Below are 12,801 nucleotides of genomic sequence, written 5' to 3'. Positions count from 1 at the left end.
ACATTCCCTGAGCTCTAGCTTTAAGAGGAAATGTCTGGGTCTGTCATTGCATGTCATAATTAGCATGCCTCACATGGGAAATGTAGTCATGTCAACTGGTAAAAACAGAGCAACGCCTCAGTGTTGAAGTGGGTTATGTGGCCATCTAGTGGCAGAGTCTGGGCGGTGCAGTGTGGGCCGGCTCTAACCAGGGGGAGGGGCTCTGGGAGTATAATGAGCATGCAGGCAGGTTCAACCGCAGGTCGCCATCTGGCCAATTACCACTGCTGGCAAACCAGAGCCGACCTGGGCTGTCACCACACACTCACATCACACACACACACACACACATCACACACATCAGTCCACGTCAGGCATGCACAGAGATCTGTCACCTCGCAACTGGACCACAACAGACCACACAGCATGAGGAGGAGGGATGGAGAGGAGAGGAGGAGAGGAGGGGAGGCAGGTAGAGGGGAGGGGAGGGAGGTAGAGGGGAGGGGAGGGAGGTAGAGGGGAGGGGAGAGGAGGCAGGTAGAGGGGGAGGGGAAGGGAGGGGAGGGGAGGGGAGGGGAGGGGAGGGGAGGGGAGGGGAAGGGAAGGGAAGGGAGGGGAAAGGGGAGAGAAGAGAAGAGGAGAGGAGAGGAAAGGAGAGGAGAGGAGAGAGGAGGGGAGGGGAGAAGAAAGGAGGCCCATCCTTGACGATGCCACCTGGTCAGTTTGGCAGACAGAGTGGGAGGGTGATGACTAGTGTGTGTGTGTGTGTGTGTGTGTGTGAGTGTGTGTGTGTGTGATGAGAGACACAACACTGGACCACCTGTTAGTCCAGAGTTAGAGGACACTCACTGCTGCACACAATGTCAGGCTGACAGATGCACCTCCAGTGAGTGATCGGAAATGCAACGTCAAGGAGATTCCAGGAGCTAAGGACAGTGTTTAACCTGTATCCACCATCCATCTCTCACTGTCGGTACACAGCTAGAAGCTTCTTAAGTGCATTCTCACTGGAGGATGGACTGAATTTATGACATAGGAAGCCAGGAACTAAAATAGAAGACTGATGACAAAAAAATCGATTAATTTAACAAACGTTCAATAGCTGTAAGAGTTTTCAGTTTGTAGTTCAAACCAAATTCAACCCCGACTTCATTGAGCCACTAGTAAAGGTTAAAGTTACTTCACTTCATCAGAGAACAGGAATAGTGTCAGTTTGATGGTGTTAGATTGACCATAGTCTGTCTATTGGTTGAACAGCTATGAGGTCCTTCAAAACAAAGTGCTGAGGAAAAGTTCCTCCGCTCCCCCACCCGCGACCCTGTCAGGTCACGACAGACTGGAGAAGGGAACAGATGTTCTGACAGCACCTCTCCGTCTGGTGAGTCTGTGTGTGAGAGCGCTCATGGCCGAGGTGTATCCTGTTACTGTTAATACATGCACACAATCCACAGCTGGCTGCTGTCTTCCACTTATTACATCTCCAACCTGCAGGCCGACAGGCAGAGGAGCAGGTAGGCAGGGGAGCGGGCAGAGAGGGGTAACGGCGGGCAGGCCGCCACAGGGATAGGCAGCAAAGTAGGCAGGCAGGGAGGAAGGCAGGGACAAAGGGAGGCTGGCTGGCTGGGAGGCAGGGAGGGAGGCAGGCAGGGGAGGGAGGCAGGCAGGGAAGGCAGGGAGGGAGGCAGGCAGGGGAGGCAGGGAGGGAGGCAGGCTGGGAGGCAGGGAGGGAGGCAGGCAGGGGAGGCAGGGAGGGAGGCAGGCAGGGGAGCAGGGAGGGAGGCAGGCAGGGGAGGCAGGGAGGGAGGCAGGCAGGGAGGAAGGCAGGGACAAAGGGAGGGAGGCAGCAGGGGAGGGAGGCAGGCAGGGGAGGCAGGGAGGGAGGCAGGCAGGGGAGGCAGGGAGGGAGGCAGGCTGGGAGGCAGGGAGGGAGGCAGGCAGGGGAGGCAGGGAGGGAGGCAGGCAGGGGAGGCAGGGAGGGAGGCAGGCTGGGAGGCAGGGAGGGAGGCAGGCAGGGGAGGCAGGAGGGAGGCAGGCAGGGGAGGCAGGGAGGGAGGCAGGCAGGGGAGGCAGGGAGGGAGGCAGGCTGGGAGGCAGGGAGGGAGGCAGGCAGGGGAGGCAGGGAGGGAGGCAGGCAGGGGAGGCAGGGAGGGAGGCAGGCAGGGGAGGCAGGGATGGAGGCAGGCAGGGGAGGCAGGGAGGGAGGCAGGCAGGGGAGGCAGGGAGGAGGCAGGCAGGGGAGGCAGGGAGGGGAGGCAGGCAGGGGAGGCAGGGAGGGAGGCAGGCTGGGGAGGCAGGGAGGGAGGCAGGCAGGGGAGGCAGGGAGGGAGGCAGGCAGGGGAGGCAGGGAGGGAGGCAGGCAGGGGAGGCAGGGAGGGAGGCAGGCAGGGGAGGGAGGGATCTGCTTAGCTTCCCTGGGAGATTCACCCCTTCTGAAGTGAAGAGTTTACCACAGTTCCTCCCTCGAGAGACTCAGCGCCCTGTCAAGACTCACCAACTACCATTAAAGCACCATCTGATCATCCCTGGCACACTGGAGCCTAAATGATCGGTAATCACCCCCACCTCGGTGTCCTACTCTCCACTCTCCTCTAGATCCAACATCATCAGTTTTCAGAAGGGGTAAACATGCCTACAGGTGCAGGTATAACCTGTGTTCATCCACTAGGTGGCACTGTTCTCTTTCAGAATACACTGGGATGTAAACTTCGACTTGTAGGTGAATCCTCCACTATGAGCCCAGACAGGAAGGATCCACGGGATGGTTCTGAATGGGAGTGTGATGGAGCATGTCTCCTCATCACAGCAGCATTATAAACACCCTGGAACACACTGACGAGCTCTGTCTGATCGCTCCATACCTTCTCTGTCATCTCCTCCTCCTCTTCCTCCTCCTCCTCTTCCTCCTCCGTGCAGGCCGCCGTGTAGCCATTGGAGACACAGTGGCTGTGGAACCTGGAAGAGCGGAGGACAGCCAGCAGGTTCTTGTGGAGCTGTTGCTGGTTGTGGTGGGGAGGGGCCAGCTCTGGCCCTTGCAACCCAGGAGAAGAGAAGGGAAGCTGGGCCAATGCCCGGCCCCAACGACCCTGCTCCTCGTGGGAACCCTGGAAGCGATCGTTGGCCAGCAGCTCCCTCTGGCCCAGGTCACTAATCCTCACGGCCCTCCAGGGGAGAACCTCTCCAGCTTCTCTCTTGGTGTCCGAAGTCTCCGCCGTCGGACGCAGGCTCTCCATCGTGATCTGGGAGGTTGTGGTCGTCACTGTATGCTTCCATCCTGGGGGGGCTGTCATGGTCACACCCAGACCCCACACGCAGAGCCTCGGCCTGGGGCTGGGGCTGTGTGGGGACCTCCGAGAGAGCTCCAGGGTAGCCCTGCGGACGGACGGAGCTGGAGGGGGGACTGCTGGACGGCTGGGTCAGGGGCTGGGCACCCCTGTCTGGGGGACCGATCCACCTGGGACCCCTCCAAGTCTGGTCGGAGAGAGAGGTCCAGGGGCTCCTGCTGCCCCGCCGTGCCTGGGATGGGGGGAGGGACCAGGGACCCCCAGACCCACATCGCCCTCACTCACCTCAGCCTGTCTGTCACTGAGCATCGAGTCTGGCTGTACCCTGCTGGAGTCAGAGGTTTCCACGTCAGAGTACAGACCAGTATCCGGGCTTTGGTGCCCGGGCCTGGGCTTGAGATTGGGACTGGGGGGTATGGGCTTGGTGCTGGGGGTATGGGCTTGGGTGCTGGGGGTCTGGCTCTGGGAGGGCTCAGTCTGGGGCTTTGGTCCCGAGGTTTGGGCTTGGCGCCGGGGATGTGTGAGGCCCCGGCTCTCCAGCCAGGGGGGCTGGTAGCTGAAGGGGGCTGGCTGTGTGCTGGGGTAGTCACTAGGGTAGTCCGTTGGGAAAGGAGTCCTGTAGGGCCGGCTCACCTGGAACAACCGAGACAACGGAACAAAACTGTCATTATGCTGACTGGACAAACTGGAATTAGAATATTTGTACATCACTGTACAAAACAATACATCCTTATTAGTCCATTCAAACATGCCTGCGTTGTTTTTGCAGGAACGTTCCGGTTGTTTTACAGGACCACTATGAACAGATTCTGACCAAGGAGAAGCATTCTGACTGAAAGCAGCATTTGAAGGCAATAATGTAGAGTGTATGGATATGAAACATGAACATGATATATTTTCAGGGCACAGACACAGGGCTGAGTTGAAGGATTGCCCTACAGTAAATCATGCTTGTAATCAGCTCTCAGCGCCAGATATTCATCATGTCTCAAAATGGATGACACCATATGCAATAAATACATTCAAAGATGCTAACAACCAACAGCTATTTCTTCCTATAGTAATTACCACACAGCTGTCCTGAGAGAGCAGGGAGGGTGGGAGAGAGGGAGGGAGGGAGGGATATGAGGGGATGGAGAGAGGCAGGCAGGCATATGTTGCAAACAGAACCCCATTCCATCACAACAAGTAACTGTGTTTCTAGTCAAAGTAATATTCCTGCAATATTTTGTAATTACTATGCAGTTTAATCTATTTTCAGTTTGTACTGTAAATATTATTTCGCGGAGAACATGAATCAAGAAGGCCCGACCGTGTTGAAAGAGCGAGAGAGGGGATATGTTTGACTTCCAGTGGATTTAGTTACGGGGTTACAAGGTTACTCCGACATGATTTACCACTGCTATTTAGAGATGCAGAAGGACTACTAAAGTAATCGTATCTCATCTTAAACTTGTCCTTTCACATTAAGGAGGCTGTTCCCGTGATCTCAGTGTGTCTTGGCTGCCTGTTGGGTTAGAGGCCGAGGCAGGGATGGTGAGACCCTCGTCCTGCCTCCCCTCCCACCAGCCCAGCTGTCTTCCTGCCATTCCAATTACAGTAAAAGTCATCTGACGCCATTTAAGTCACAAATATTGGCAGTTTATTGCCCACCTCTCTCCTGGCATTTGAAGGTCAGGTCGTACATTACACAGTGTCTTTTAAGAATGCGTCTGGGATGGAGAGATAAACTGGGAGCCATTAATTTAATTCTATGCATATTGATGCTTTATTGTTCTTCTTTAATGGACTAATATCTGACTTACCACCGTGATTCATTCCCCACGGTGAAATATCCATTTCACACAGCTGAGTTGTGACCCTGAGCTCACTCTCTCAGGTGGAGATCTATGTAATGATCAAGAGCTGGCTCCTACCTCATGTCAAATGATGGTTAAAGGTGCAGTGTTAAAATACGAATATGATGCCGAAACAAAATGTAGGACACAAAAACATATTGGAAAGAGGACAACCCAATTAAAGTACTAGAAAAACAGTAGTGACATGGAAAATAAATTACCTTGAATCAGCTTCCTGATTGTGTGCGTGCGTGTGTGTGTGTGCGTGCGTGTGGGTTTATGGGCGTGTGAAGGGAAGAAGCCCCCCCAACATGAGTCCTCGTCTCCAGTAGCACACAGATGAGAGAAGGAGAGAGAAAGAGAGAGAGAGAGAGAGAGAGGAGAGAGAGAGAGAGAGAGAGAGAGAGAGAGAGAGAGAGAGAGAGAGAGAGAAGAGAGAGAGAGAGTGATGCTGTTCACTAACTGGTGGTTTGGAGCACAGATGAGATGTCTGTCCTTCCATCTGCTTGTTCACTCAAGAGCTGCAGACAATACTGGAGCTTTTTCTACTCTCTCTCTCTCTCTCTCTCTCTCTCTCTCTCTTTCTTGCTTTTTGGACGGAAGCCATGTTTGTGATTGCCTGGTTCATGCTAACTTAATCAGTTTAAGATTTACTTACACTGCTGAGGTTTGCATTATGTGAGGGAGTAATTTTAGCGCTCAGATTTATCAACCAACTCCAATTAGTGTATCATTACCGACCCAGCCTGTCTCTCCTCTCTCTCCTCTCTCTTTCTCTCTCACATGACACAGAAGATATAAGGAGATGACGCATATGATTTATTTTCACCGACTGAAAATGTAAAAAAAGAGAGAGAGAAGGAGAGAAAAAGAGAGAAGGAGAGAGAGAAAGAGAGATGTTAGGAGTACTGAGTCAAACCATGAAGCTGGCTGGAAGAGGAGTGATTCATTTCATATGGAAATAGGCTCCAGATTAACAACCATGCATCACTCTCAGTATATTCAATGACCGAATGTGTAGCGTTCATAGAGAGTCCTAGTCATGTTACACAGTTACACACGGCACTCGTCAAACACCATGCAGCATATAGCACCTCATGTAACCAAGCCTTTGGAACACATAGCTACATGTCTGAATGCTGGCAGGGTTTGGTAACAGCTGAAACACTGAGAGGGAGAGAGAGGGGGAGTGGGGGGGAGAGAAAGAGAGAGAGAGAGAGAGATAGAAAGAGAGAGAGAGACAGAGAGAGAGAGAGAGAGAGAGAGAGAGAGAGAGAGAGAGAGAGAGAGAGAGAGAGAGAGAGAGAGAGAGAGAGAGAGAGAGAGAGAGAGAGAGAGAGAGAGAGAGAGAGAGAGAGAGAGAAAGAGAGAGAGTAACATTCTAGAGTGGTGAGAGAAAGAGGGGCACCAGATGTTCTTTGATGTTTATAATAGCATATATTATTAATATTAATTAGACCACATAGTCAATGACGCATTTGGGACGTTTCCAAGTCAATTAAGCCAAATGGCATTCAGGAGACAGTGGAACAATATTTCAAGGCAGGTGTTCAGAACTCCCTGGGTAAATCTCTTTATCAGCAGCTAGAAAAACAAGCATTCTGAGCTTAATGTGAGCCTCATATCTGCAATAATAATTAAAAAGAGGATTCGGAAGCAGGAGGAAGAGGAGAAGACCAACAGGTAATAATCCAGTTTACATTAAATCAGCCGCTTTAGACTGCGATACACACAGGCCGAGCGAGGGTTTTCCACAACGCATCCACAGATTGACTGAACACACAATACACACACACACTCTCTCTCTCGATGCTGGCTTCACGATGAGGCCATCAGTCGTCCCATAGACACGCTGGAGCCCCACACAGCCCCTCACAGCCCCACGCAGCCCCTCACAGCCGCTCACAGCCCCACACAGCCCCACACAGCCCCTCACAGACCCACACAGCCCCACACAGCCCCACACAGCCCCACACAGCCCCTCGCAGCCCCACACAGCCCCTCACAGCCCCTCACAGCCCCACACAGCCCCACACAGCCCCTCACAGCCCCACACAGCCCCTCACAGCCCCACACAGCCCCACACAGCCCCACACAGCCGCTCACAGCCCCACAAAGCCCCACACAGACCCTCACAGCCCCACACAGCCCCACACAGCCCCACACAGCCCCTCACAGCCCCACAGTCGCTCGGACGGTTCTCTTCCCAGCTACATTTAATCCAACCACCCTGCTGTGTGTTAGTCCCCGTTAACACACTCGTTCTGCTCTGGCTTCACGCTCCCTCACAGAGTGACGGTTTCAGAGGCTGAGGAGAGAGAGAACCAGGCCATCGTGACAACGTTCCACAGAGCTGTTCACTGACCTCAGGGTCAAAGAGTGTGAATTTGACTAATTAATAACTGTCAGGCCGGCTCTGCCATGTGTCTGGAATTCAGATGGGGAAGGTCTGATGTGGGACAGAGGCCAGTGGCACATTTAAAACAGTCACAGTCATTATTCATAACTAAGATTATAATTACAGATACAGTAAAATGCTAAACCAGTCTCATTAGGTTTGTTAGGAGTAGCCTTCTGAACACTAGATGTCTATTGATGCTGACAGACCATAACCTAACATGTTTAGAGGTTTAAATGAAGCCAGGCTGGGGTTCCTTTAAGAGGAAGTGTCTGCAACTTTAACAACTCGGGTTTAGATTGTGTTCACCAACCGCACAGAAAACATCAATACTACTACCATGGCTACAGCAGTCAGAATATGAATCATCTCTAATTCTGGCCTAATCAATGTTCCTCCGGATGAACATCTGGTCATGATGATGATGTCTCTCTTTCTCTACCCCCCCTCCTCCCCTCCTCCCCTCCTCCCCTCCTTCCCCTCCTCCCCTCCCCCCCTCCTCCCCTCCTCCCCCTCCTCCCCTCCTCCCCCAGCTTCCGTCCTCACCTCTCTCCTAGAGCCCCCCCCGTACACCCCCAGTAAGACCGTCAAGACCGACTTCATCGGTTACCAGGCCCCGAAATACACCCCCCCCCTCCTTAAAGCCCTCATCAAGTGGTGCGTGTTCTCCATATGTGAAGGATTTACCTATCTGTCCTACAGCAGACCTGTGTGCTGAGCTGGGGCCAGCAAACTGTGATTGTGTTAATTAATCTGTCATTGTGAGCAGAGGGAGCAGCTGCAGAGGTCTCTGGGATATATTGTCAGAGCTAAACAATGCAGCGCTAAACCCCTGAGAGAGTCTACCATTACACAGAGCTCAGAGAGGAGAGGAAAAGAGAAGAGAGAAGAGGAGAAGAGAAGAGAGGAGAGGAGAGGAGAGGAGAGGAGAAGAGAGAAGAGGAGAAGAGAGGAGAGGAGAAGAGAAGAGAAGAGAAGAGAGGAGAAGAGAGGAGAGAAAAGGAGAGGAGAAGAGGAGAAGAGAGGAGGAGAAGAGAGGACAGCAGAGCTGGATCTATCATTGACTGATGCACTGACGTCTGACCTTTAGTTTCCATGCTTAATATTGACTGAAATGAGAGTCTGCTCCAGAGGGTGGCATTCAGGAACTAGACACTTTTAAGCCAGCTCTCATGAACACACTGTACCAGGGGGCGAGAGCAGAGGCTGAGCAGAGAGAACATGGATCAAAGCTGCTTGATGTTCTGTAAAGACCTAGAGGAGAATTGCTTCTTAAATTGCTGGTATTTACATGTAAATATGCTGCTAGCAGTGTACGAGGACAATGTGAAAACAAAACATGTAATGAGATTAGACCCGATCTAGTTATCTTTGCTCTGCGGCCATCATCTGGGTGGGTTTTCAGATCCCTGAAGCGTGTCAGATATAGTGAGGTCTGAAAGCTATACTGTATTCACTGTATTCACGTGAAGAATGCAGAGAGATGTTTCAGAGACCCAGCAGTACATTTATGTCCCGTTTGGGCTGGTAACTTTGCAGCTGTACTGCCCTTGGTATATATTTATATATTTTGACCAATTGAGAGGATATCCTGTTTTTTTTAATGAGGTCACAAATGAACAACCTCTGGAACAGCCGTGCAATTCTAGTTCGTTAACTAAGCTAGAGATGCAGAATAAAATTTTAAAAAAATGTATAAGAAACTATTTTGAGACAGTCCTTTACTTAAAATGTGTTCATTAAGCCTTTTTTTTAATGTTCCCCTGAGTCTCAGGAGGATGTGCTGTGTAGAAGGAGAACATAGCAAGTTTACACTCCAACCTATCAATCAATCAACAACAATGTGTATATGCTGCACATGAATAGCGACCACACTAAACCACATCTATTGGTCCCAAGTTTCAAATACATGTTTGTTATCAAGAACTTCCACGACAAAACAGGCGCACATTTACCTGGCGCCAAGTCAAGTCATGTACATCACTGGAGGGAAACACAACACTATCAATAAAGCTACCAGGTGGTATATCAAATCATAAAAATCACTGGGTGGTATGTATCATATCATTAAAAACAGCAGATGGCATGCATTACCATTCTTGTGCCCCATAGCCGCAGGGTGGAATGTGACAGAGAGGGAGTGTAGAGTGAGTAGAGAGGGGTGTAATTATCTCTCCAGCGTTCCACATGATGCCATTGTAGAAGATAAGAAGAGGAAGACCTGGATTTCTTTCAGTTGTGTTTCTAGAGCTGATATGATATCCTGCTGACCCTTGACCTGACGCCTGAATGAGGAAGGGACTGAGGAGAGGTGCGGTTTCCATCTCCCGGATGACAATCGTTTTATTCTACGTGCTGTTCTTCTAAGTTCTTCACAGTTTTGCTCTTTTCTCTTGGTGGTTCTATTGTTCTGTTCTTCTCTACTCTGTCGTATTCTGCTCCATAGTCTAACATTCATGTTATACCCCTAAGAGAAATATGAGAGATATCGTCTCTGCATATACAGATACGATATCTACGTTCGGGTGTTTTACCTGAGGCTGAGAGGGAGGGCTGGGGGCGTTCCAGCGGGGCACTGCCAGCCTGGGATCGGCCTGTCCCTGTCTGGGTCTCTGGTCCACCGTGGCTGAGACCTGGAGAACCAGGCCTTCCTGTGGGGTGAGGGTCTGGATCACGGACGCACACTCTCCTCTCATTCACACACACACTGTTCAACTGTTCATCCACCGGCACACGCTTCTGAGGCGGGTAGCAATGGTGCGGGTCGGCAGGTGTGTATATCTGCTCCAGGGACAGTCCCGGTGCCATGATCTGCCAGCCGGGATATCTGGGATTAGCACTATTACCGTCTCTGTCACTGTCAGCAGCTTGGAGAAGGTCCATACCTCCGGAGCTCAGGAGAGGGGGAAGCAGGCAGCCCAGCAAGGAGTCCTGTCCCTTTGCAAGCATCGTCTGACTCTCCCCCTCTACTAGGCCCTGTCCATGGGCAAGCACCCTCCGACCTTCCCCCTCCACCAGGCCCTGTCCATGGGCAAGCACCCTCCGACCTTCCCCCTCCACCAGGCCCTGTCCATGGGCAAGCACCCTCCGACCTTCCCCCTCCACCAGGCCCTGTCCATGGGCAAGCACCCTCCGACCTTCCCCCTCCACCAGGCCCTGTCCATGGGCAAGCATCCTCCGACCTTCCCCCTCCACCAGGCCTGTTCCCTGGGCAAGCACCCTCCGACCTTCCCCCTCCACCAGGCCCTGTCCATGGGCAAGCTTCCTCCGACCTTCCCCCTCCACCAGGCCTGTTCCCTGGGCAAGCATCCTCCCCAGCAGGTCCTTGACCTTCAGCTCCACCTCGGCAGAGGAGAAGCTGTGATGGTAGTCAGGCTGTCCAGCTCTCTCAGTGGACAGGAACCTCCTGTGGAGACTGGAGATGTACTGGGAGTACAGGTTAGCTTGGGGGTCCTGGGCTACGCTGCTGAAGCTAACCGCTACATCCGCCAAGCTTGGGGGCCTGCTGCTCTTGGCAGCCAGCTTGTTGAGGTGAACCTTCATGTGGTTCTTGAGAAACCATGGCTCCTTGAAGCGTCTTCCGCAGATCTGACAGCAGTGCTCGAACGAGTCCTTGTGTTTCCTCATGTGTCCTTTGAGGAACCACGCCTGGCTGAAGGTCTGCCCGCAGACCTCGCAGGGGAACTCCCCCCCAGGCCTCCCCGCCGTGGGCCTCCCTCCATGAGCGTCCTCGGCTGAGATGTGGGCCGTCTCCACGTGGCCGATGAGCTGGTCCTCTTGGGAGGCGGCGTAGTCGCACAGGGTGCACTTGTAGGGCTTATGGAGGATCCTTATGTGACGCTCCAACTCCTGCTGCTTCCGGAACTTTCCCTTACAGAAGGAGCAGCGGAAGCCTGAGGGCGGGGGCAGGGGGGAGGGCTCCTCCAGGACAGACGCCATATTGGGGGAGGGGGAGGGCTGTAGGAGGGCGTCCACGGGGCCTGAGGGGGACTGAGAGGTCTGGGGGGCAGTCAGAGAGGCAGACTGGGGCAGTTGTGTCTGGAGTACGTGGGGCGGGAGACTGCCTCTTATCTGTTTGTCCCTCAGGATGGCTCTCTCCTCCAGCTCATGAAGCAGACGGTTCTCTTCTCTGATTCGCCCCCGGCCTTTACCCAGAATGCCCTGCTTGTGTGTGCGCAGGTGGATCTTCAAGTTCCCCTTCTGGGCGGCCCGGTGGTCACAATACGGACACTTGAACGGTTTCTCGCCGGTGTGCGTGCGCATGTGCAGCGACAGGATGCTGTTGAAACGGAAGCGCTTGCCGCACAGCGGGCACGGGTACTTCCTGTTCTTGCGGGTGTCTTCTTCCGTGCTGGACGCCTGGGCTGGGATGCCCGGGGGGTTTTGAGCCCGCAGGAAGGACGGGAGGTCAACTCTCCCGTTCATACCATTCAGAACCCTGGGGTCCAGGAGCTGATTGGCTAGGAGAGCCATCCGGGCCCTGATTGGGTCGTGAAGGGAGGGGTGTGACAGCTCTCGTCAAGTAGGATCAACCCTGGGGTCTAGTGATTGCTACAGCACAGTGGCCAGGGGTGGATGGATGTCCCTTGGGTAGGTAAGATGAGGGGGTCAGCCCTGACTGGTGTATTTACAGATGACTTGAAGCTGGAGCTTCCATTCCACTGAGGGTACACCTGCGCAGCAAATGGAGGACTCCAACCTAGATACATAACGAGAGAAAAAAACAAGAGCCAGAATTATTTTCCACCTTCTGAACAGTAAAATCGCCACTTTCAGTCTTACAGGTTACACACAAACAACATAGTTTCATAAGCATGAGTGAGTCTATGTAGGCCATATGTCTGTGTTAGTGGGTGAGGAATCTCCCAGACAAGCATGCTACTAGGAGACAGATGTGTTGTTGTTGTTTTAATAAACAATCAGCAAGGCGGCAAAGAGCCTCAAATAGGTCACCAGACACAGCAGAATAAAGGTATCTTGTCTTCCTGTTTGAACTGTACCTGTGGTTTTGTCTTATTGTTGGAGGCTGCAGAAATGCTGATTGAGCCTAACCTCAAAGTCTTCCTCTCCATGCAGGCATGTCGTGTTCACAGAAAAGTGTGGTGGATATCTTGGCTGCTGATCTTGTTTCAGACTACTCTCACAGCACAAACAGCATATCTAATCCGCAGCGTCAGTGTTTCGTTTCTTAATTTAGATTGACGTCTCCCTCGATCCTATAGTTGTTACATCTCACAGCATTATCGGTCACTGGTTGAGACACACAAAAAGAGACACAACAGGAAAACGTCAAGATATGAATTGC

The 12,801-nt window shown here is 52.6% G+C and overlaps 1 protein-coding gene across 1 annotated transcript; it reads right to left on the bottom strand.

The window, feature by feature from the left end:
• Positions 1-3,392: 3,392 nt before the first annotated feature.
• On the bottom strand, positions 3,393-12,205 carry LOC134020674 (zinc finger protein 536-like). Its single transcript, XM_062460837.1, has 4 exons — positions 12,128-12,205; positions 10,224-12,008; positions 10,031-10,147; positions 3,393-3,893 (listed from the first exon to the last, which is right to left on the bottom strand). Exons 1-4 carry the CDS (start codon positions 12,203-12,205, stop codon positions 3,393-3,395), a joined length of 2,481 nt encoding a protein of 826 aa, XP_062316821.1.
• Positions 12,206-12,801: the final 596 nt, after the last annotated feature.

Source organism: Osmerus eperlanus, chromosome 5 (assembly GCF_963692335.1).
Source record: "Osmerus eperlanus chromosome 5, fOsmEpe2.1, whole genome shotgun sequence".
In the NCBI taxonomy this organism is placed as follows: domain Eukaryota; kingdom Metazoa; phylum Chordata; class Actinopteri; order Osmeriformes; family Osmeridae; genus Osmerus; species Osmerus eperlanus.
The sequence above is the reverse complement of the archived record's forward strand: the minus strand, read 5'-3'. Positions and strand labels throughout refer to the sequence as shown.